The sequence below is a fragment of the Furipterus horrens genome, unplaced genomic scaffold (assembly GCF_987537825.1).
Source record: "Furipterus horrens unplaced genomic scaffold, mFurHor1.1.pri manual_scaffold_8, whole genome shotgun sequence".
Taxonomy (NCBI): Eukaryota; Metazoa; Chordata; class Mammalia; order Chiroptera; family Furipteridae; genus Furipterus; species Furipterus horrens.
Window position 1 is genome coordinate 87,082,518 of NW_028327178.1, and position 25,909 is coordinate 87,108,426.

A 25,909-nucleotide genomic window follows, 5' to 3' on the forward strand; every position below is an offset into this window, starting at 1 on the left:
TAAACTGTGCCCCGCACTAGGTGCTCAGTAAGTGATTGCTAATGGTATTTATTATTTATATGTGTGGGGACACTTCAGTGTGTAGGATGAATGGTAGAACAGGTGAAGGGAGAAAGCGTGAGTCGCACAAGGGAAGGGAGGGCCATCTGCACTAGGCAACCACGATACTGGAGACGGGATCAGCTTCCCCATTGTCAGAGGAACTCAGACATTTGCTTCTTTTCACTTCAAAAGCTTGAAATTGTGATACCTCTGGAATGTGCTGCTTTCTCCTAGTGTGAAAATAAAATAACCAGTTTATGACAAAAAAATAAACGTTTATAGAGTAGAAGAACACAAACACAGCTTCAACCGAGTGTGCAAGGCGAGGAAGTGTGTGGGTGAGAAAGTGATGCTGCAGATGTGCCCTTCAGCTTCACCCTGAGCCGCCTCGCATCGCCCTATCCCTGGCCCTTAGGAGACAGATAAATGCAGGCGCAGCTTTGGCTGCAAACAATTGTTCAACTTGAGCAAATCAAGAGCAGCCTGCCCCAGGGTTCTTCTTAATCTTATATATTAAACACAGACTTTTTAATTGTTTAGAACCACTTTTGAAAATCACTTAATATTTTAATTCACCTTATAACTGTCCCAGACAGACACGGGCTCTCTGAATACACCTACAGTACAACCTGACTTGACCAATACACTATGTACGTTTACTAGTACTCCCCGGTTTGCCACACCTGTCCCCTTGTAAGACTATATGCTCCTCACCCTGACCAGCGTGGCTCAGTTGATTGGGCACTGTTCCGCAAAGTGAAAGGTCACCAGTTCGATTCCTGGTCATGGCACCCGCCTGGGTTGCGGGTTCAGTCCCTAGGCGGGGTGCGTAAGAGAGGCAACCGACCAATGTTTCTCTCCCTCTCTCCCTCCCTTCCCCTCTTTCTAAAAATGAATAAGCTTTAACTACCTTCTCTAACTCTGCCATGATTTGACCACAGGTTCAGCTGGGTGCTGGAGAGACTGACTCCCACTTTCACAAGGCTTCCTCTAACAGCTCTTCGCTGCAGTCTAAACAACGGCCTGGCCTCTCAGCAACATTTGACTTAAAAAAAATAAAAAAACCAACCTCTAAAAGCAATAGTGTTCTTTGAAGAATGTTCTCAGAGAGTAAAACTGCTTCATCACCACTACCACCCCAGCACCTCCATACCCGCAGATCCTAGCAGAGCAGCTGCTCTACAATGGTGCTACCTTTATGTGTTTGTTGAAGTGAATGTACCACTAAGTCATATGTTGTAGAATTGGAAAAAACTTGCTCAAGTGGTTCTCAAACTTGTCTAGTAATGGAATTGTGTTTATTAAACAAATTTTATTCAGAACTTCAATATATAAAAGGTAAACATGATCAACCAGTTTGAAGTCAAACTAAACTTCATAGGTTGCAATACACCTGGAGAAAACACAGTACAACACTCTCATTTTAGGTTTTAGAAGCTGAAGACTAGAGCACTTAAATGACCTGTTCAAGTTCACACAGGGATGTGAGCAGAACTCACATTACAAGTCCACACCTCTGACTCCTGTATGATTCTTCTTTTCTTTATTGGCTGAACTATCTGCCACCAGACTCTCTCCACTCTAGGCCCCCAGCACATCACCACTGGGTTGATCCCTCTATCCTAGTCCTCCTGACTCTTAAGCACCCCTCAGTTCCCAATCTTGTGATGAGGCCTTTTGGCCTAAACAGTGGTTTCCGAATCGTTCTGCATACCTGTGCTTTAGAGGTTTTGTGTTTCAGGTAAACTGCAATTTTAAAACATATTTTTCTCACTATAATTTTAGAAAAGTCATACTCAAGTACTATGCCATAAGTTAAATTTTAACACAATCAATGAATTAATTTGTACAATCAGTTAACCAACCTTTTTTGTAGAAACCTAAAATTTCTCCTGTTATATGTACATGTACTTTGGCTTCTCTCAAAAGTTGTTAATTAGAACAATTACAGGCTTCTGCTTGTTTTGTTCTTGCTGTTAATTCACATGTCTGCTCATCAAATACCGAGTCCGGGTGATCACAGGACTGGTTATGCACACCTGCTTGGTTGATGTTCCCACAGGCTAATGGCAAGCTGATTCAAAGTACCCAGTACATAATAGGGACTCCATTAATTTGGATGAACAAACTCAGTACCAAGTGAACCCCCAACAAGTACTACCATGATAACATCGACCATAGGTGGTTTTTGTGCTTATGTTAAAGTCTGGTGTGCCTCTTGCTATAATGCAAGGTATGCTTCCAATTCTGGCATAAAGATATACATGGCTCAACACTTAGCAAATGACATTTAAATGATTAGCATGGCCTATCCATCCTGCTCTTTGGCCTCATAAGTGAATCTTTGAAACTGGTTCTTAGTTCATAGATATGTTGGAGAGATTTCTAAGCCAAAGGGAGGGAAGAGACACAAGGGTACATTAGTCCCCTGGTCTCCTGTGTCCTTTGGCAACTCATGTACTGTTTACTCTGTTACTTCCTCACCCACATGAGACTAGTCCCATGTGAGGTACAAAAAATATTTGTTGAATTGATTTCTATTTAAAGTCAAGGATATAAAATATTTGAGGGAAAAATAATCAGAAAGTGAGCTGCACATGAAAAACTGACAACTATGGCTAAGGAGATGTCTATTTTAGAAAAATATTATTTTAATAGATCTTCTATCAAGTAAAAGGAAGAAAAATAGGATGGTTTTAAATGTCCATGTGGTCAAAAAGATAACAACACAGCCACATATTGTTAATAAGAACTAAAATGCCAAAAACAATTCAGAACACCCCATATATTTGGAATTAAGCTATTTTCTTTAACTACTAATACCAAATATACTTATTGAAAATAAAATCACAATGTATAATTGATATATTCCTCATTCTCCTCAGATAACCACTGCTCATCTTCTATGTATTCTTCCAAAATTTTTTCCTCACTCCTATTAATGCATATACATACACACACACACACACACACACACACACCCTCTATATCTGAATTCAACAAATATCTTCTGAAGGCCTATGCAATGAGGAACACAACAAGGATTAAAATGAACGTAACCCTTGATATAATTTTTTCACAGAAATATTATTATTCAACATATTATTCACAAAATAATTTTAAAACATAAATTTCACCACCACCCTGAGAAGTAGATGAACGATATTACTATCACAACTGTACAGAGCAGGAAACTAAAAAGAGAGGTCAAGTACTCTGCCCAGAAGCCTACCTAGTAGCTACAGGAAACCAAGTCAGGCCTTCAGCACTAGTACCCTTTCCATGAAATAATGTGTTAAGGAATAATGAAGGTGAGTCAGTAAGAATGCAATCTAGGAGATGCGCTTGAATTCAGAAATCATATGATTAACTACTTATATGAGTGAACTTACCTAAAGGCAGCAATTAGTGGTGCATAAATTGAGTCCCCGTCATAAACATATAAATGGTCCCAACTACACTCAGTAGCAAAATGATTGAAACGAAGTCTCATTATTTTATTTGGCCTGGGGAATAAAGAAAGGAATTTATAATCATCATAATTATCAAACATTTGAAAAAATATATAGCTAGATTTTTAAAGAATTTACAGAGAGAAGAAATTAACAGTAAACAGTATTCCTTCATTTGTCAAAGACTTACTTAGTATTTACTATGTGTAAGAGATAACTAAACATGCAGTGATAAAACAGACCTCGTCTACGCCTCTTCGGGCCTTATAGTCTATACATAGCCATTCATTAACAGCCCTTCCATTTCTGCACGTCCTTATTCAAGTTAGGATTCCACACCACATTATTTCACAAACACACCTGACAATTCTCTAAACTCACTTCCCCCTCTGACTTTTCATAGAACTACCTGGCAAAAGCCATGGTCTAGAGCAGTGGTTCTCAACCTTCCTAATGCCACGACCCTTTAATACAGTTCCTCATGTTGTGGTGACCCCCAACCACAACTAAAGCATAGTGATAAATCACAAAAACAATATGTAATTATATATGTGTTTTCCGATGGTCTCAGGCGACCCTGTGAAAGGGTCGTTTGATCCCCAAAGGGGTCGCGACCCACAGGTTGAGAACCACTGGTCTGGAGGAAAACAGTTACCTGCTTTGACTTAGACTGAATCCAAAGAAAACTAAGCCATGCCAGGAAAAGGTCACACCACTGAGTAGGCTAGTTCCAGTTATTGGTCACTACAAACCAACTTCAAATGGCACTGCAATTCTGTCAGCAGTCCTACTAGTAACTCTCTCCCTCCACAACTGCTACTATCAATTATTATTTCAAACCATTCAGTCCCACCTCCCTGCTTATGCTCAGCACCCAGACAAAAATTTCTCAAATTCCCATTTTCCAAAACATACACCTACCTACTCCTCCTTCCATCTCTCAAATATTTAACATCTTCCTCTCATGTGGAACTTCCACACCCACATCCACATTTAAATCTCCTTAAGTATCATATATTTTACAAAAACCCCACTAAACATAAGAAGCTTTAAATCTCAACTCTCCTTCTAGCTATTACCCCGGCCTATCCCCTTCTCCCCTAAACAGTGAAACTTGACAGAAGACCTGGCTCTCTCCATTTCTTCATATCCCACCCACCCCTTCACTCTCCAACCTGGCTTCGGCATAAACACTCCACCCATAAAGCTCTTGGTATTAGTAACACCATTTAATTCCTGCTGATGCCTAATTAGATGTCTCCAGCCTAGACTTTGCCTCTGCCTAAGTTATTTGTCTAACTAACATCTCTAAGCAAACAACTAAATAAATACATAAACAAGTTAACTCAGATGGTGATGAGTACTGTGAAGAAATTAAAGGAAATGTGTGTGATATGGTAGTACAACACGTGGTGGGGAAATACTCCAGAAAGCTTTGAGGAGATTAGAATGACAAATAAGCCATGTGAAAAGCTTGGAAACAATGTTTCAGACAGAGGAAACAGCACCTTCTTAAAGTCTGGGGAAGAAAGAAGTTATGTGACTTGATGTGTCCGAGCAACATGAAGAAAATGAGCATGTCTGAAACAGCAAGTCAAGGGAACCACATGAGATAAGAAGTGAGAGGTAGGTAAGGGGCAAAAGCAAAAATCAAAAGGCCAATTTCAAGGTTATTACAGGGGCCCAGGAAAGGAAGGATGGTGGTTCTTACAATAATTGCAGAGATGAATATGACAAGAAGAATGTAAATGGATCTGGGGATATTCTAGAGGGAAATAGGACAGAACTTTCTGATAGGCTGAATGTGGGGATAAGAGAAAGGATAAATTATTTATTGGTTAGGCTGAGGAAGAGCAACCACTGAGATCACACTCAGAGCAATAGGATGGGAGTGAACTGATAAAAAGGGCAATGGCAGACAACAGACCACAAGTTCTCAGTGAGGTCCACAGAATGCCAGGGGCCCTAAGACCCTTTGAGGGGGTCCAACAGGTCAAGACTAAGTTCACAATAATTAATACTAAGCTATCATGTGCTTTATCATGTGCTGGCATTTAGTAATGGTGCAGGAGCAATGGTGGGTGAAACTGCAGGCACCTTGTAACGTCGCAAGACTGTAGCACCAAACTGTATTAGTAATCACTGAAATTCCTCATCACCACTCCCTCATAGAAAAAAGAAGAGAAAATAACAGTTTCATTTAAGGATATCTTTATTGCATGGTAAAAATTACTAATTTTATTAATAGTACACATCTTTTTAATATTCTGCATGAGAAGGTGGGAAGTATGCATAAAGCACTTCTGCTACCCAACAAAGTACAATGGCCTCAAGGAAAATCACTTTTGCAATTGTTTGAGTTGTGAGCTTAACTTGTTGCTTTTCTTTTTAGACTGCCATTTATCATTTTTACTTGAAAGAACAACTGACAAACTTTGGTTTTTCAGACTTGGATATATGACAGATATTTTCTTGAAAATGAACGAAGTAAGGCTATCACTTCAAAGAAAACAACTGGCAGTATTTGTTACCAAAGATAAAAATACAAGTTTTCAAGCAATAATTAGAGCTTTGGAAGATTGATATCTGCCACCCAAATACAACTTCCCAATATTTAAAACTTTCTGATAAGAATGATGGTGATATTAACCAATGTGATTTTTAAAACTGATTTTAAAGAGAGAAAGGAAAAGAGGGAGGAAGGAAAGGACAGGGCGCGGGGAGAAAAACACCAATTTTTGTTGTTCCACTTATTTATGCATTCATTGGTTGATTCTTGTATATGCCCTGAATGGGGACTGAACCCACTAACCAACTGAACTACCTAGCCTTGGCCCAATGTGATTTTTTAATATTATATAATGAAATATATCAACATTTGGGAGATCTGCATAATTCAATGAACCAATATTTTCCAAATGTCCCATACATATCACGTTATAAAACAATGCACAGGTTAAGGATTCATTCAAAGTACAAGAAAGCTAACTAAGTTTAACAAATTCCAAAAGTTCATTCACATTGTTTCTGATTCCATACTACAATTTACTTTTAAGAAATTACAACTTGTCAATTTTTGGTATAGTATCAAAGCCCACCCACAATTATTTAAAAGAGCTATGAAAACCCTCCTTTTCATACTACATATTAAGTGAAGCCTAATTTTCTTCACATACTTCAATCACAGTAACTTATTGTATAACAAAGTGAATGCAGAAGAAAATATGATAATCCAATTGTTTTTTATAAACCCAGAGATTTACAAAAATGTAAAGCCATGCCATTCCTTTCACTAACCTTTTTCTAAGTACAGAATTTCATTTTTCATAAAATATGTCATTTGTGCTAATGCATAGTGGGTTTATTATTGTTGTTTTAAACTGAATTAAATATTTCTTAGTTTTAATTTTTAATATGGTAAACACAAATACAACCCACAAAAAGTTATTTAGAATTCTATAAATTTAAAGAGTGTAATGAGATCCTGAGACCCAAAAGTCTGAGAAACACTGCTTCAAATGTTTGCTAAAGGAATTTAAAAAAAAAAAAAAAAGGAAGGCAACAGTTAGAGGGGCATGGGATCCCAGGGAAGGAGTTGTTTGGGCAAGAATAGTTATTCTGGCTTTCCTCCCCAAAATAAAAATAGGTACTGAGAAAAATGACACAATATTATAATTTTTCTAATGCTTTAAGTAACCCATTTAAAATACTCAACAGTTTTTAACTAGTGCAATTGAAAACACACCAATTTCTGATGTGTACAATTCATCTGCAACCTTAAACCAACACGAAAGTTTTTTAAATAACAATGAAGATTAAGAAAAATAAGATCAAACTTACTTGTAAACTAAGAAGTTATCAAATAAAAAATATTTTAAATACTTTATGCTACAGATTGCTAACTTATAGGAAAAATAATGCCACACCAAGCACTATTCTGAAAAATAATTAGTCTTTACTACTTACTGTCCTTCAATGAGCCATGTGCATTTTGTTTTATATTTATAATTTCCAGGTCCATCTGTTACAAACCCAGAAGATCCAGTTAGTCTGTAATTAAAAAACAAAACAAATCCATCAAAATTTTATATATTAATAATATCCTTCTTAATTCTCAATACAATCCAAGTTAGCCACAGTGCGTACATTAATGCATACTACTGATATATAACCCAAGAAGAAAATAACTGGATGGTTATATCCAGATTACACAAATATAGATGAAACAAATACATATACTTAAGAAAAGGAGACAAACATAAAACTAACAAAAAATATATCTAAATATTTCCAGATAAGATGGGAAAATTATACTTTGTACCATGAAAAAGGTCACAAAAACTTATTTATAAATGTGAGTTGGTTTTAAAAAATAAGATCACACAGTAAGAGTTACAAGTATCTAATACAATAACACTCTAGACAGCTTAACTGTGATGGGCAAGCACATTAAGCCACAACACAGAATAGATGCATCAGAGCCATTTAAGCTGCTCCTTCTGAAGTGGCAACCTGTAACCTTTCATGAGCAGCGTACATCAGCACCTGTCTTCCCACACTCATGCCAAGCCTGAAGTTCAGCAATATTTTGAGGTCTTGCCAATATGACAAGGCATATCCTAGTATTTCATTGTTTTGACTGGTACTAGCCCATAGGTTTGAATCTTCTCATCTGTTTTATTCATCTGCATTTCCCTTTGTGAATTTAAATTGCATATTCTTTGCCCACTTTGCAACCAAGTTGTCTTTTTCAAATTAATGTTTAGTAGCTCTTTTTATATTAAGGAGCTCCCATTTGTATGTTAAACATACTATAAATATATTTTCTCAGTTTACTTTTTTCTCTATACTTTGTTTCTAGAATATTTTGTTTTATAGAAATTTTTATTATTTAATAAGGATAAACAGCATTTCCTTCCTCATTGCTGTTTCCGGGTCATTTTCCCTCCCTCTTCCATCAACAATGTCAGCCTCTCTGAAACAGATGCTCTCTTCTGGATCAGCCTCCTTCACTTTTTTAGACATCAAGTGAGATCCCAGTTACTTCTCTTAATGAAGACATTGGCAACAAGTTCAGTGCCTTCCACTTAACTACATCAACATCCAAGATCTTCCATCGAAAAACCCAGACTCTCCACTTCTTAATTTCATCATTAACAACCTTTCTTTCACCCCATTTTAGTTAACTCATTCCTCTAGGTCTTATCATTACCAGTAACAGCACTGCCACCAAAATCTTCATTTTAGGTGTCCTATACTCCCATATTGCCATCTCTTATCTCTGCAGTTCATGTAGCCTTCTTTCTCCTTCCCAGTGAGGCAAGAGCCCCAAGGGGACCTCCAGTCCAGCAAACAAACACTTCTCCATGTTCATCGCCCAGTACCCACACATTTCACTTTCCCACATCCCTAGTTAAGAGGACTCCACGGTCTACCACAATTATCATGCCCTGAAAATCCCTTGACTTCTTTGCCCTTCTCTCTCTCTCTGCTATACTTAACTAATACAAAAGTCTCTATGTCTTACTTCCCCAACATCTATTCCACCCCCAAAATGTTCATCTGAGCCAATCATGATTTCATGTGCCCTCTGCCAATAATTGATTAGAAACATGTATCAGTTAAGACTAGGTTCTAATGCAACTGACAGGAAAACCTGAACAGTAAAGGCTTAACTGAGATATAAAATCCAAAGGTAAGTAATCCAGAGCATTTCCATCATCATCATCAAGAACCTAATATTCTCCTATCTTGTTGCTCTGTCATCCTCAACAGGTGGCTTCCACTTCATCATCCAAGATGGCTGCTCAAACTCCAGCTGTTATTCCCACACTCTACCCAGCAGGAAGGAGGAAAAGAAAAAAAGGCATATATCTCCCCCTAGTGAAACTTTACAATTCAACTTAACCATCAGGCAAAAAGTTAAGACAAATCTACATACAGAGGCTGAGAAACATAGCCATTACCTCAGATGACCACATAGCCAATGAAAATCAGGACTTTCTTTACTAGAGAAGTGGAGAAATACTATGAAGCGTCTTTGTTACAACACGTAATCTAATACATAAATGTAAGGGGAAGTCAATAAAGGACTTCTAGGAAATATTTTCTGATTCCTAAAGAAAGTGTGATAGACAGAGATGTGCCACCTAGGTCTCCCCTTCAAGGAAGGACTTGCTGCCAGCTGCAGCAGGGAGTGTGGTCCTCCAACAGCCTCCAGCTGTCAGCTCCTTCAGGGCTGCCTTCCCAGGGCGGCCCACACCAGTGTGTGTGTAAAGGCTGGGGCATTTCAATCCAACATGAACAACTCTGACAAGCAAACCCTGCCCTGAGGCTCCCCTTGATCAGGCCTACATTAAAGCTCTTCTTTTCCCAGTTCTGCTTCTAGCCCCTTCCTCTCAGCTGTTATAACCAACTTGAACCCCAAACTCCATCTCAGCAAATGCTTCCAAGAAACCCTACCTGCAACAGACCTCTAGAGGGACCATTCTTCTCCCTCTGGACTTTCCTCCAGTTGAATTTTATAGCTGGAAGCATTGCAGCCTGAATACAAAGCCAACAACAAGGATGACAAATCAAAGGCAGGCAAGGGTGTCTGAAAAGCAACACCAACCAACCAAAGAGACCACCCCAGTTTTATGGGTAATTAAATTTCCCACTGATCACTGCTAGAGAGAGAAAGAGAGCGAAAACAAACAGGGGCGCAAACTTTCTTAATTCTTTGTTCGAGGCTCTCCTACCTCAAAAAGTTTATAGCTTCCGATTATGCTTGTTTTGCTTCTAAGAGTTTCTATGGGCTTCACATGGACATGCTCAGGTATTTGCAAATAAGCATCACTTTTAGAAAAGAAATGTTCTTTTTATTTCAAATGTTTACTTGGTATCGTTAAACATGCACATTTACATAATTTTGCAGATAATGAATAGATATAATCACAGGCCTTTTTGGGGTCAACTAAAGAACATTCTTCCCAGGTACACCCACCTACCCCCAGCCAAGATAAAACATTTAAATGCTAGCAACCATTCTTAACTATTTTTCTTCACATTCATGAGACCATGAAATTCATCTTTTTCATGCAGCATAATATTCCAACCTATGAGATATCTTTTTTTTTTTCTGCCTTTCTCCTACTAACATTCATTTTGCTTTCAGTTGGTTGGCATTCTGCACATTGCTGCAATAAATAGCCCTATATACATACATGTGGCCTTACTAGAGCTTTTATTACTAAGGATAGAATCTTAGGAGGAAGTTGACTGGGCCAAAAGGAATATGAATTTTAATTGTTAACCAGGCTGCCAAATTTATTTTCCAAAAGGCTGTAACAATTCATATTTGCACCTGCAATATGTGAAAATATTCTGTTCTCCACATCCCCTCTGTACTAGGTGTTGTTTCTATTAAATTTTACTGGTTTTTAATTTGAAATCCCCTGTGTTCTAGTGATTAACCAACAAGTGGTTACTGGAAATTAAGCAAGATTTGAAAGGGGAAGACCAGGAATACATATCAACCTAAAGTTTTGGGTAAAGTTTTATAGTATAATTAGATATTACTTTTTTATGTTTCTCTGGTTCTCCTGTTTCTCTCTTTTTGCCTTCCTGTGGGGTCACTTGAACATTTACCTTTTGTTAAGATTCTATGTTAATTTATTTATATTGTTTTTATCTTTTGCATAGTTTTCTTGATGGTTACACTAGGAATTATAATACATATATGTGACTTACAATTACTGGTAATGACATTTTACCACTTTGAATGGAGTATGGAAACCTCACTTCCATTTAGGTGCTTTATCTTCCTTATTTTATTTATTTTTTAAAAGATTTTATTTATTTATTTTTTCTAGAGAGAGGGGAAGGGAGAAAGAGGGGGAGAGAAACATCAATGTGTAGTTGCCTCTCACACATCCCCAACCAGGAACCTGGTCTGCCACTCAGGCATGTGCCCTGACTGAGAATCAAACCAGCAACCCTTTGGTTTGCAGGCCCGCACTCAGTCCACTGAGCCACACCAGCCAGGGCTATCTTTCTTATTTCAAATATCCTTTTTAGTACCAGATGGTTTTATATCTTTTGATTCTAGCGTCATATCTGATTGCTCAATCTCAGGAGGAAAAAAGATTCTATTATTGTATGTATCCATATTTCTGCTCTCTCCATTATTCCTTCTTTTCTGGTGCTCTAAAATGCATTTATCATTTCTTATCTTTTGAAAGAACTTTTGTTAGTCATTCTTTAAGGGTAGGTCTATTAACAAATTCTTTTAGTTTTCCATTACTTGAGAATGTTTTTATTTCCTTTTAATTCCTGAGGGACAGCTTTGCTAGATACAGAATTCCTTTTATTTCAGCAATTGAAAAATATTGTGCCACTTTCTCCGATCCCATGGTTTCAGATGAAGACATCTGTTGTTTGAACTGGGGTTCCCTATAGGTAATGCATCATTCCTCTCTAGCTGCTTTCAGGACTTTTTTTTTTTTTTTTTTGCCTTTAGTTTCTGGGCTCTCTGTTTTGTTCCATTGATCTATTTGTTTATTCTTTCACCAATACCACATTGTCCTGATTACTGTAGCTTTATAGGCAAGTCTTGAAGTTGGGTAGTGTCAGTCTTCTAACTTTGTTCTTCACCTTCAAAATTGCGTTGGCTATTCTTCGTTTTGCTTCTCCACATAATCTTTAGAATCAGTTTGTCAATATCCACAAAACAACTTGCTGGAATTTTGATTGGGATTGTGTTTAATTTATAGGTCAAATTGGCATATCTTGGCAATAATGAGTTTTCCTATCCATGAACAGGAAATATCTCTCCATTTATTTAGTTCTTTAATTCTGTTCATCAGTTTTATAGTTTTCCTCATGTTGATCTTGTACATATTTTGTTAGACCTATACCTAAGTATTTCATTTTGGGGGCTGCTAACATAAATGGTACTGTGTTTTTAATTTCAAATTCTACTTCTTCACTGCTTGTATATAGGAAAGCAACTGACTTCTATATATTAATCTTGTATCTGTGCCTTTAGATTTGGGTCTGTAGGTTTCTTTTGCCAAATTTGGTAAATTTTCAGCCATCATTTATTTCAAATACTCTTTCAATCCCACTCAATTTCTCCTTTCCTTCTGGGATTCCAATTAAATGAATGTTAGATCTTTTGTTCCACGGAGCTTTATGTTTTTGTATTGTTTTCTCTCTGTTGTTTATATTGGGTAATTTCTATTGTTCTCTTCTCAAGTTTACTGATTCTAGCCACTGTTATTATCACTCTAACTATAAAACTCATTTAGTGATTTTGTTAGTGTGTTTTTCAATTTTAAAATTCCCATTTGGTTCTTTCTAATTTCATTACTAATATGGCTCTAAATAATTTTATTTTGTTCTCTGCTGAGATATTGTATTTTTATTTAAAATAATTTTTAACTGATCATGAAGCATTTTCATGATACCTGCTTTAAAATTTTTGTCAGAAAATTCCAACATCTGACTCATCTTGTATTGGTGTCTGTTGATTGCTTTTTCTGATTCAAGTTGCAGTTTCTTTTGTTATTGGTATGACAAGTGATTTTCTACATCTTGAACATTTTTCTACTATGTTAGAAGTCACCAACATACAGTCTTACTAATTTTATTTTAACAGGTAGTTACCCTGTTTAGTTTTAGCATGTGAATCTTGGCCTACTTTTTTGGTCTATTATTCTAATGGCAGATTAATTTTCAGAGCCTTTGTGGTATTATTTTGCCTGCTTTGTTTATCTGGTGCCACTGGGCTCCCACTGGTCCCTGCTGGTGCTGCTTGAGGGAGTGAAAGAAGTTACCCCAGCCAGGCTGGGAAAGGGTGTGATAGCCCTAGGCTGCCCCTCAGTCCGGCTTTTCTAGTGTCTCAGAGTGTGAAAGGCCAGTCCTGAGCCTCAGAGACAAAGGGGGCTTCCCAGAACATGTCACTTCCTACAGCTAGGTCCCTCTTGCCAGTTCTACCCACCTGCTCCTGTGTCTCTGGGTAGCTTCTCTGAGAAGGATCTTAGGCCCACATGGCCAAAGACACTTTCCTGAACTAGCCCCCACCCCCACCCCCATAGCTGTGTTCTTTTTGCAGGTAGTGCCCACCCTGGTATCTCTGGGTGGCGAAGGAGAGTTCTGTCTGCCTGCCTTGATACCTCTCAGCGGAAAAGAGAAGTCTCAAGATAGGGGGGAAGGAGAGTGCTTCTTCTTGGCACACATTCAGTGGGCTTCCCACTGCTCACCCTTGATGGTGACAGGCTTGCATGATGTTTTCAGAGGGATTCCCATTTGATTCAGGGGAGGAATGAGCCTACCTGGATGCTAGGTAGGAAGGCCAGAAACAACTGGTCTAAGCAGCTTTCTTCTGTTCAGTGGGGACATGTAAGATGTTTTATGACTGTGTTGTTCTTCTAGTCCTATGATCCCAAACCAGCTTACCTTCTTCTTATAGCCTTTCACAGATCTCCTTTGGTTGTCTTCTGCATCAATTCTAGGGTTTATAGTTACACTTAGCAGGGAAAAATGGGTCTATACAATCTCATCTGTACTGGAAGTCTCCCTATGAATCTATTTCAATTATCTGTTTTCTCTCTAAATTTTTGGTTAATTCTTTTATTTTTACATATCTGGTTATTTTACTAAATGCAGACTAAGTTTTATAAATATTTGTTATATGTTATAAATATAATAGGTAATATATACAGTTGATACAAATATATATCACATATTATCACTGAATATATAAAAATTATACAGAGAATTTGAATCAATGGTTGATGGTGTCTTCCTCCAGAGAAGATTTACATTTGCTTCTAGCATGCAATAAAAGAAATATTAATCCAATCAAGGGTTAAGGTGATTTGAAAGCTAGGCTTCAGCCTTTGTGAGAGTTGATCTATTCTGAGTTCACCCTTAAGCACAGGGTGCAGCCTGTCCTTCAGGGTTCACAACTAAAACCCTGGGTGTTTTCCAGTGCCACTTTCTTTGCAGGTCCTGACCTCCACTTAGACCTCCAACTCTACATGATTACCAAAAACTCTGCTCAGAATTTCAACTTCTTTGCCACAATTTTCTGCCCAACCTCTTAGCTGCACATTTCAAACCAGCCAATCACTCCATGGGAAAAGCTGTACCAAAAGCTGATCTTACCACTCCGAGCTTCCCATCTCTTCAAAATGTTGGTTTCTCAAGTCCTTGCTGTTTGCCTTGCTCAGTCTCCTAACCCTTCGAACAGATTAAAACAAAACACAAACAAAAAAACCTTCCCAGCTTTTCTAGTTGTTTTCAGCTGAAACGTTGGCTTAAAACAGCTATTCTCCCACTGACAGAAACAGAAGTTTCCCCAGTAGGTTGTTTTGCGCTATTAAATACTAGTGGGAACTATTATTTAGAGACCAGAGTCAGGCACAGAAGTGCTTAATACTACCTATGTTGATTTCTAGAATTTTCTAGTAGCGAGAACTAGGAAATAAATTTTTAAAAAAGAAAATACATACTGAGTTCACATGTACATTTCCAACTCAAATTTAGGATCCCAGAATTCTTACCCAGCCTCTCTGTACCTCTTTACAATACCAAAATATAGGGTCCCAAGGTAATGTAATTATCCACTTGCTTTATCTTACACATCTCCAGAATAGCAACACCAATATTACTATTAACTATAAGATTACTAAAAAGAGTATATGGTATCTGCAAGTTCTTTGTCCTTGATGATATATTCCACTAGAAATAGACAGTCAAATTACTATGTTCAAAGTCACTTGAAATACTCTTAATGTGCTTCGCTTCACCTTCAAACTTGATCATTTAGGTTCACTTATTTCATTTTGGTTTTGATTTTTAGAATTGCCTTTTTCTCTCATTTTATTTTATTTTTTTATAATATGGTAAAGCATGATTCTAAGCCCAATCCACAGAACAAAATATTTAAGAAGTCTAGGTTCCATCCCTGTTTCTTCCACCCCATTTCCTTCCTTTCCTTAGAGAAACCATTTGTTTTCGGGTCTCTGCATATACACAATATACATGTATATATTTGTAGATACTCTTTCTTTGAAAAATGGTAGCATATAATACCACTGTTTTTGCTCCTTTTTTCACTTAACCATATATTCTAGAGATGACCACACAACATACACAGAGTCCTTGTTCCTTTTTATAGCTACTTCAGTTACAATACTCCATTGTGTGCACATATTTTATTTAACCAGTCTTCAACACTCTGGGCCTAGATTAATTTGCTATCAATTTTAAAAAATAATTTAAATTCATATAAAAATTCAAATGGTCTCACTGTGATGGCCGAAAAAATAAACTTGCAGGTATTCTGTCTGGCCTTTGCTGTCACAGCTTTAAGCAAAGACATTAACTATATAATCAAGAAACAAAATATACTAAGCCCCTACACAAACCACTGATACAGGGTTCTCAACTGAAGTACACATCAATACCACCTGCAGAGCTTTAAAAAACACAAATGACAAATAATGGGGCCTCAATACAAATCACTCTCTGGTGGAACCCAGCATTGCACTAGTATCTTTAAAAACTCCTCAAATAATTCCAATACATATTTCAAATTAAGAACAAGTCTTCCACAACAAACTTGGAATTTTCTAGGTATTAAAGTGGCTAAATTTTTGACAAAAATACTAAAAATAATCCCACATTCCAAAGTCTCACCTTTAGTCAGAAAATTTTAATTCTAATTCCTTAAAATCAAAATATAATGAAAAGAGTTCATGAAAATTTATTCATACTAATAAGCCCTAAAATGTAAGAGATTAAACATAAGCACTTTTCTTAATTATTTTTTAAATAATAAATCTATAACTATTATAAATGATACAACATTGCAAGTGAGTACTGCACACTTTAATGTTTAGGATATCCTACTATATCCATCCATAATGATAATTAAACATACAAACAATGCACTTCCTCATACTTAAAAATAATAATAAATCATCTACTTTGAAAGACTCAGTAAGAGACAATGCCTATGCTCAAACCCTGGGCTCTGTTCTTGGGGTTGTCCTGGATTTAGTTCTCCATGAACCCTCTATAAATAATCCCATATGCATTCATGACTTCATCTACTACCTATATGTTGATATATGCCCAAACTATATTTCCAGCACAAAGCTAGACCTACGTTTCAGACCCATATTTCCTGTCATGAATTTAAGTCATTAGATCCCCTTCTTTACCTCTTGCTTTTCTTTAAGATTTTATTTATTTGTTTTAGAGAGAAGAAAGGGGAGGGAGAAACAAGAGGGAGAGAAACAACAATGTGTGGTTGCTCTTGAGCGCCCACAACTAGGGGCACATCCCGCAACCCAGGCATGTGCCCTGACTGGGAATCAAACCAGCTTCTCTTTGGTTCTCAGACTGGCACTCAATACACTGAGCCACACCAGCCCGGGCTACCTCTTGCTTTTTTCCCCATTTTGTCATCATCTACTCTATCTTTCAAAACTTATCAACTCTTCCTTTGCCTCAACATTCATTCGGCTTACAAAACCACTCATTCTCCCCCTTCTATCCTCACTGCCAATACCAACGCCCTAGTTCAAATTCTCATCTAAGCTTTCTCCTCGAACAATTCAGCACAGCCCCCTGATCTAGCCAGTTCTCTACAGAGCCACCTGTCATCTTCCTCAAAACCTGCTTGGAAACCTTTTCTTGCCTTAACACTACATGCAAGGTCCTTCATAATGCAACCCCAACTTACCTCTCCTGATCCATCTCTAGCCACTGCTCCCAGACTGAGCAGCCCATATTGCAGCAATACTGAATGTCAGTCTCCTCCCCCAACTCACTTGCCAGGAAGTCCCCATGCCTTAACACAACCTGACTTCTCTGTCTAGACTACCTTCCCTTCATCCCTTCCTCTTGTTTACTTACTGAGTAAACTCCTAACCACCCTTTTGGCTCTCAGTTCAAATGTACTTTGACATGCTGGAAGCTGTGCCCAGTGCTTTTTGTATTGAGTTGAGTGCTGCCTTCTGTGTTCAGACTCAACCTTGTGGTCTGATTATCACTGGAAGAGGGGACTATCTCTGCCCACTAGACTACCATGATTTTTTCAAGGATATATTGCATTTATTTATTTTTCTCCACTGCCTAAAACATCATAGATGTTCATGTAATGTTTGCTGCCTAATGAAGTTCCAGCAAAGTTTCACAGCAACAAAAAAACTTAAGCTCTTATTGCGAACAAAATTTACCAAAAAAAAAGTCCAGAATAAATTCCTATAATGTAGCCATGACAGTATGGAGAGAAGAGCATTTCAGAAGCTGAAGAACTGGAGGTGAAGTCTTTGTTCAAAACATCTGAACACTGAATCGATCACCTCAGAAGAGGTGCCTTGTGAATGTCTAGTTTGGTTCAAGAACCTGGGAAGTCCAATAATTTATGTAAAGCATTCCCTTAAAGAGCTATATAATAATCATTTGTATTAATTTTTCTAAACAGCAATGAAAACTCAGAGCATAAAAGGACAGTACAACAGCAAAAACTGGGAGTTCCAGAACCAACAAAACTCAACCCTGCAAAGAAACCAGGAGCCAGAAAGTATGGCTCTGATACAAACTAGAGTTGGCTCTGTCCTATGTGGTCCCTTGTTTCTTCTAGGTTTCTAGACACATCCTTAGCAAATAATTTAAGATATTAATCTTATGGAGGATTACCTCTTCCCATCCACTACCATCCACCTGAAATGATAAAACAGCTCTGTTCTCCCAGACTTAAAATGTTGGTATAACCTTTGTTAGCTTCTTCCTCTGCTTTATTTCCTCCATCAAATGTATGACCAATTTATGATAAAATTACCATCAAAGGCTTCTTTAAATTCATCCTTTCATCTCCATTCCCACTGCTACAGCCACACTCTACCCCAAGTCTAAACAGTTCATAAGTAGCTTTACAGCCAAAGACTTTGGCTACCGTCACAGCCTCCATGAACTGCCCACAAAGTCTACTAAGCATCCCGCAGCCAGAACAACATTCCTCAACCACCATGTCACCACATTACTACCCTTGTCAAGTGTTTACAAAGACTCTGCACAGACTACAGAATTAAGTTCAGACTCCTGATGATGACATTCTGACTACTAAGAATGTCAATACTCCCTGTCACCCTGATAAGCCAGTTCCCACCACTGTTCCCCAAACACTCCATGCCCATTCTCATCTCAGCTGTGCTTTTTACTCATACCATATTTCCCATCTCTTCTTGGAAAGCAAATACAGCCACCACACACATTTTCCCCTATCTAGTATATGCTTTTGATCTTGTGTATCCAATAACCAGAATCTCTCCCAAATCCCTGAATATTAGACCAAAAGAAGCACAAAATAGGATTACACTCAACCAATTCTGTTGGCAACCAACTCCTTGTAACTACACCCCTTTCAAAGAGTCCATATAAACATATAGTAAAGAAAGAAAAGAAATTAGAGAAGTAAATGGCTAAAAACAACCAAGATAAATTTGATGTTTTATATGACAAAGGTATATTTAAAATCTATAAGGGGAAGAATATATTATCCCATAAATGGGACTGGGGCAACTGCTTGATAAATAAAAATAATTAAATTAGGTCATTACAACTAACTACACATAAAAACAATTACATGTAGATAAAAGATTAAAATGTGAAAAAGCAAAAATTTTAAACTTTGAGTAAGAAAGGAGAGTATCTTTACAACATCAGTATAGGGAAGAAATTTTTAAATATAACACAAAAGGAACAAGCAATAAAGAAAGGGTATTAAAATTGACATTAAAATTAGAAATTTCTGTTAAAGAGACACCATAAAGTTAAAGACAAGCCATAACTTATTGCTGCTGGTAATGTAAATTGGGTAAATCTCCATGGAAAGTTATTTGACAATACTAACAAAATTTTAAATGTGCATATCTCTCTGATGAAGCAATTTTACTTCTGAGAATTAATCCTAAAGGCAGAGCCACAAATGTGAAAAATGACATGTGTACAAGACCATTCAATACTTCCACCTAAATTAAGGCACATTCATACAATAGTATACCAAACAATTAAAAAAAAAAGAATGTACTGGTATGAAACAATCTCCAAAATAACACTACTCAGTGAGGGTGGAGTAGGAAAAGCAAAGTACAGGTAGTGAATAAAATATGCCATTTATATTTAAAAAAGAGGGAGAAAATATAACATATATAATTGCTTATAAATGCAGCTAACACATCTGGAAGGCTACCAAGAACCCAATAACAACTGACTACTCCCAGGGAGCAGAAGGAAAACTTTCCACCATTTATCCTTTTGTAGTTTTTTTTTTTTTTTACTTATATGACTCAACATCAAGAAGACAGATAATCTAACTAAAAAATGGGCAAAAGACCTGAACAGACATGTCTCCAAGGAGGACATACAGGGGGCCCATAGGCATATGAAATGATGCTCAACATCACTAGCCATCAGAGAGATGCAAATTAAAACAACAATGAGATAACACCTCACACCAGTCAGAATGGCCATCATTAACAAATCAACAAACAAGTGCTGGTGAGGATGTGGAGAAAAGGGAAGCCTAGTGCACTGCTGGTGGGAATGCAGGCTGGTGCAGCCACTATAGAAACCATTATGGAATTTCCTCAAAATACTAAAAATGTTACTGCCTTTTGATCCAGCAATTCCATTGTCAGGATTATACCCAAAGAATCCTGAAACACCAATTCAAAAGAACCTATGCACCCCTATGTTCAGAGCAGCACTTTTGTAGTTTTTGAATGTATTATAATTTTTTTAAGAATATATTTTACCTATTCTAATATACACCTTTTTTCCTCATTTAATGTCTCTGAAACCAAGATGCTCCTTAAAACTGATGTCATATCTTAATTTTACTGGAAAGATTTTTTTCTTCCCTAGGAGAACCTAATATTATAGTATATATTATAAGCAATGCCATCTTTATTCAACAAAATTACGTTAAAAATTCTTAACAACGTTTTTATTTTGGAGTATATTTTTAGATTTACAGAAAAGTTGAGATGATACAGTGAATTCCCAGATACTTCTTACCCTATTTAACCTAATGTTACCATATTAGATGACCATGGTACATTTGTTAGACTAAGAAACCAATGTTGGTACATTCCTATTCCCTAAACTGCAGACTTTAGTCAAACTTCTCCAATTTTTACATTAATGTACTAATTTCTGTCCCATGATCCAATTCAGGATACCACATTGCATTTATTCATCTTGTCTCCTCTGGTCTGTGACAGTTTCTTAGTGTTTCCTTATTTTTTTATGACCTTGATAGTCTGAAGAAATACTATCCAGCATTTTGTAGAATGTTCCTCAATTGTCTGATGTTTTTCTCATAATTAGACTGGAGTTATAGGATTTGGGAAAAAATAATAAAGAGGCAACTTTCCCTCCTAATCATGTATCTGGTAGCACATGAGAGTGACATGTCTAATCATTGCAATCTTAACCCTGGTCATCTGCTTAAGGTAAGTGCCAGGTTTCTCCCCTGTATCATTACTATTTTTCCCCTTTCCATATGCTATTATTTGTATAAAAGTCACTAAATCCAGGTTATACTCACAGAGAGCAATGAAGAAATTAAGCTCCACATCCTGGAAGGGGGAGTATCTACTTACATTGTTCAGAATTCTTCTGTAAGATTTGTCCCTTCTCATCCTTTATTTATTTATCCAATCATTTATAGGTAAAAAATTTTAACTGTGAAATAAAATTTAAAAAGCCATTCACTAGATCGATCACTGCTGCATATATAATTCCAGGATTAATATCCAGAATATATGAAGAACTCCTATAAATCAATACAAGAGGACAAACAACCTAACAGACAAATGAGGAAAGGCAAGAAAAAGCAATTCAAATAAAAGTAACATACAGATCAGTGGACAGAATCCATAATCCAGGAAAAAATTATATGGGTGAATTAGAATAAAAATAAAAATTTAAGCCAAAGAAAGGAAAAACACAAAGAAGACGATTCACGTCTTCTTTTATTTTTAAATGAATGAGAATGATATCAAACTACTATGGAATTTGGATTTCACTCAATAAAATTTTTTTAAAGATTTTATTTATTTATTTATTTTTAGAGCGGACAGGAGGAAGACAGAAAAGGAAAGATCAGTGTGATAGAAACATTGATCAGTTGCCTCTCTCACATGCTCTGACCTGGGACTGAACCTGCAACCCAGGCATGTGCCCTGACCAGAATTGAACCGGCAAGCTTTCAACTTCACAGGACTACACTCAACCAACTGAGCCACCCTGATCAGGGCCCACTCAATAAATTTTTAATAGTACAATGGATCTTTTTCTATAACTCTTTGCAACTATGTAAATTGTTTTTAATGGTATAAATTAACTGCATGTCAACCTAAAAGTATGCAAGGAAGTAAACAGAATTTTTAATTATTTTGGAGGTGTTTGTTTAAAAATCACTATTACAGAGAAAAATCATACACACACACACTAAGAAATAAGTGAAGTGTTCACTGTAGCACTGTTTGTAACAGCACAAGCTGGGAAAATCTAAATGCCCATCAGCAAGACAATGAATGAATAAATTGGTATTCTGTAATATAGCTAGAATCAGCTAGAACTACATTTATGAACACAAATCTCAAAAGTATTTAACAATTTGTTTTGAAGTAAAAAAAGAAAAAAGCATGTTTACTTTTAATGAAGTATGAAAACATGACCTTGTTTTTGGAAACAAGAATGTGTGTGCATGTGCGTGTGTCTGCAGTAAAAGTAGAAACATGCATGCAATGGAAATAATACATATCAACTTCACCATACTAGTTACCTCTGGGGAGGGAGTAACAGGATTAGGAAGGGGTAACAGGGAATTTGTTTGGTATCCGTAATATTTTATTTACTTATGGAGTAATAATAATATTACTATGAAGGAAATTCAGCAAGGCTAGATTGTAGGTACAAAGGTATTTGTTTTACTATTTTTTGTATTTCTTCCATTGGCTTGAAATATTTCATATTAAAAGGAAGTTAAAATCAGTCCAGAGAGACTGAACCAGCACCAAACATATGATTGTTTTAAAGCAACCAGTTACTTGGTTAGAGTTGTTCATCATTGTTCAACCAGTAGTCCAAATAACCAGTAGTTCCAATTAAGACAGTAATGGCATCTATTAAAAGAGAGGCATAAGACATGATATTTAAATACGAGTTCTGCAAGGACATAAAATTAATCCATATCCACAAATATGCCTCAAGATCAACTTGTCAAACCACCTGATCAAAATCCTCATAATAGCTTTGCAAAACATCTTTTGCACTTCAAAAACCAACATTAAAAGGGGGAAATTAAGTGACAATTATAGCCAGTTTGGCCTTTTTATTCAATTTTGAAAAAAACTATTCACACAGGAAACATGCTATTTGCAGAGAATTGCCTACTACTAGCTGAAAACCACTATTATTTTGTCACTTAGAAAATACAAAAAAAAACCTAAGAAATAATTTTTAAAGCACAAATGGATGAAATATCAAAAATTAGAAAAGGAAAGATGTCTATTTCTATAGTACTAAGCAGAGTCAAATTCAATCTGTTTTAATATACATTTGATCCCAAAATTAAATGTCATTTTTTCTTTGTGTATAATCCATGCTTTTCATTACACATTAATTTAGAATACATTAAACATGTAGCACACGTTAAACAGGGAAAAGGTCAAGTTTTTTAAAGTATATTTTATTAATTATGCTATTACAGTTGTCCTGCTTTATTCCCCTTTGCCCCGTTCCACCCAGCAGCCCCCACTCCCACAGGCAATTGTTCCTGACCGTAGGTCATGCGTATAAGTTCTTGGGCTACTCCATTTCCTATACTGTTCTTTGCATCCCCATGGCTATTCTGTAACTACTTATTTGTACTTCTTAATCCACTCACTGCTTCATCCATTCCCCCCATGCCCCCTCCCATCTGGCAACCATCAAAAAGCTCTCTGTATCCATGATTCTGTCTCTGTTCTTCTTGTTTGCTTAGTTTGTTTTTTAGATTCAATAGTTGACAAATTTGTATTTTTGCCATTTTATTGCTCATAGTTTTGATCGTCTTCTTTTTCTTAAGTCCCTTTAACATTTCATACAATAATGGTTTGGTGATGATGAACTCCTTTAGTTTTTTCTGTCGGGGAAGCTCTTTATCTGCCCTTCCATTCAAAATGATAGTTTTGCTGGATAGAACAATCTTGGCTGTAGGTCCCTGCTTTTCATGACTTTGAATATTTCTTGCCAATCCCTTCTAGCCTGCAAAGTTTCTCTTGAGAAATGAGCTGATAGTCTTATGGGAACTCCGCTGTAGGTAACTAACTTCTCTTGCTGCATTTAAGATTCTCTTTTTATCTTTACCCTTTGACATTTTAATTATATGTCCCCAAAAAAGATATTTTGAAGTCCTGACTCCTAGTACCTGTGAATGAACTTTATGTAGAAACAGAGTCTTTGCAGACATACTCAAGCTATACATTCAATATGACTGGCGTCCTTATAAGAAGCGGAGAGACACAGAGGAAGAGTGTCATGTGAAATTGAAATGATGGAGGCAGAGATTGAAATGATGCATCTACAAGCCAAGGAATGCCCAGAATTGCTGGAAATTCCAGAAACTAAGAGAAAGGCAAGGAACAGATTCCCCCATAAGAGTCGTCAGAGAGAATATGGCCCCTGCAACACCTTCATTTCAGACTTCCAACATCCAGAACTGTGAGAGATTAAATTTGTGTTGTTTTAAGCCCCCCAGTTTGTGGCACCCTGTTACAACAAACGCAGGAAACTAATACATTAAGTGAGTATGATGGTCCATGATTCTGTCTTTCACAAGCTCTTTGCTCCTAAAGACCTTCTCCCCTACTGTCCACAATTCACTGCTCACACTAAACTTCTCAGATCTGCCAAAATGCTTTCTTCTCTGATGGCTTCCACCAGAGCCCTCAAAAAGTTAGTCTCTCCACCACATATTGCCTGCATTTTTATTATTAAATTCTAAGTGCCTGTGCACATAGCTGTCTTTTCAGAATTATGAGTTCTCCAATGGGAAAGCAGGGCATGATTCTTCCTGCCTTTGTATCCTCAAGGTATGTACAGTACCTAACGCATAATAATCGTTCATTCAGAAGCTATCTATGGTTTGAATGGGTTGATAACTCATCTCAAAGGAAGATAATAGGTATGATTTTGGAGAATTTGCTTATAGAGAACTGAAGGTGGGATAGAATTGAAGGGACAGAATCTAGGTAAGCAGAGAAGACTGTGGGGAGAAGGAAGGGTGCTAAATTTAGCAAATATGGGGAAAACTATAAGGCGGAAGGATTTGGTTAGGAAAAAAGAATGTGCATAAGGAAGTGGGAGCCTTCTGCTAACAGTCATTTTACAGGTAGTAAGAGGAGGGAAAAAATAGGTATCTGAGCAAGACAGTGACACGTTTTCAGGGGATTATGTGACAAAGTGTAGAGTGGACTCTGGAGGTGCAAGATACCAGTCTGGGTCCAACAGAGGCAGGTGGCAATGAGGTAAAGGACTAAGTCCACTAGAATGGCAGCAGCAGAAATGGAAAGGAAATTTCTAAGACTTTAGAGAAGAGAGAATAAACAGAAAGAGCAATGGATTACTCTCAAATTTTGACCTTTGGTTATCTAAAGTCAGATTTGTTACTGAAACAAGGAAGTACAAAGGAAAAGACTTTTTTCAATGCAGGTAAGTTTGGTCTTAAGACACGGCTCATTTTGATGTGACAGTAAAATATCCCAGTAAAGAAGCCCAGCAAACAGTAGTAAATAGGACAATGAAGTTTAGGAGAACAGAAGGACAAAAGACATATGGCAGTCATATAGGCAAAAATAACTTTTTTTTTGGCAGTTTTATAACTGCATTTGACAATCAGCAGTTAGTTCCCAACCACATTAACTATTTGTAGATTTTTTAAAGTGGCGACAGGTACACAAGTAACCAACATATAGAGCTTGTTTAGTGAATCTTCACCCTCATTTCATTTTCTGGACAGCCGCACCTGGATATGGTATGAGACATTCCTTATTCCTGTGGCCCAAACAGCTTAGTTGAGCCTGGTGTCAATGTGTACATCTAAAGTTCCCATCTCCTACATGGCAAATTTCCAGATCTCTTTAAGTGCCCAAGGAGCATGCTTCTTGCTATCCACCACATGGATGTGCATGTTTAAAGTGTATTCTCTGGTCACTACCTCACTGATAGCAGAACAGCCCTTCTTCTCAGCACCCTTCTTTGCCAAGAGCCATTCTACCAGGCCTAGGTTGGAAATGAAGTTCAAAGTTTCGGTCAGCCTTTCCAAAAAATATTCGTAAAGGATGACTGGACTCAGACAAAATGAGAGG

General features: G+C 37.0%; 1 protein-coding gene across 4 annotated transcripts in view; it reads right to left on the reverse strand.

Moving 5' to 3' along the window:
- The window catches only part of ATRN (attractin), a 147,388-nt gene that overhangs the window by 116,908 nt on the left and 4,571 nt on the right, over positions 1-25,909 (reverse strand). For all 4 annotated transcript variants that reach the window (XM_090286101.1, XM_090286102.1, XM_090286104.1 and 1 more), the window contains exons 2-3: positions 7,461-7,544; positions 3,435-3,548 (exon numbers count right to left, since the gene is read on the reverse strand). In XM_090286101.1, the coding sequence (XP_090142227.1) occupies positions 3,435-3,548; positions 7,461-7,544 (198 nt within the window). The remainder of the gene's footprint in view (positions 1-3,434; positions 3,549-7,460; positions 7,545-25,909) is intronic.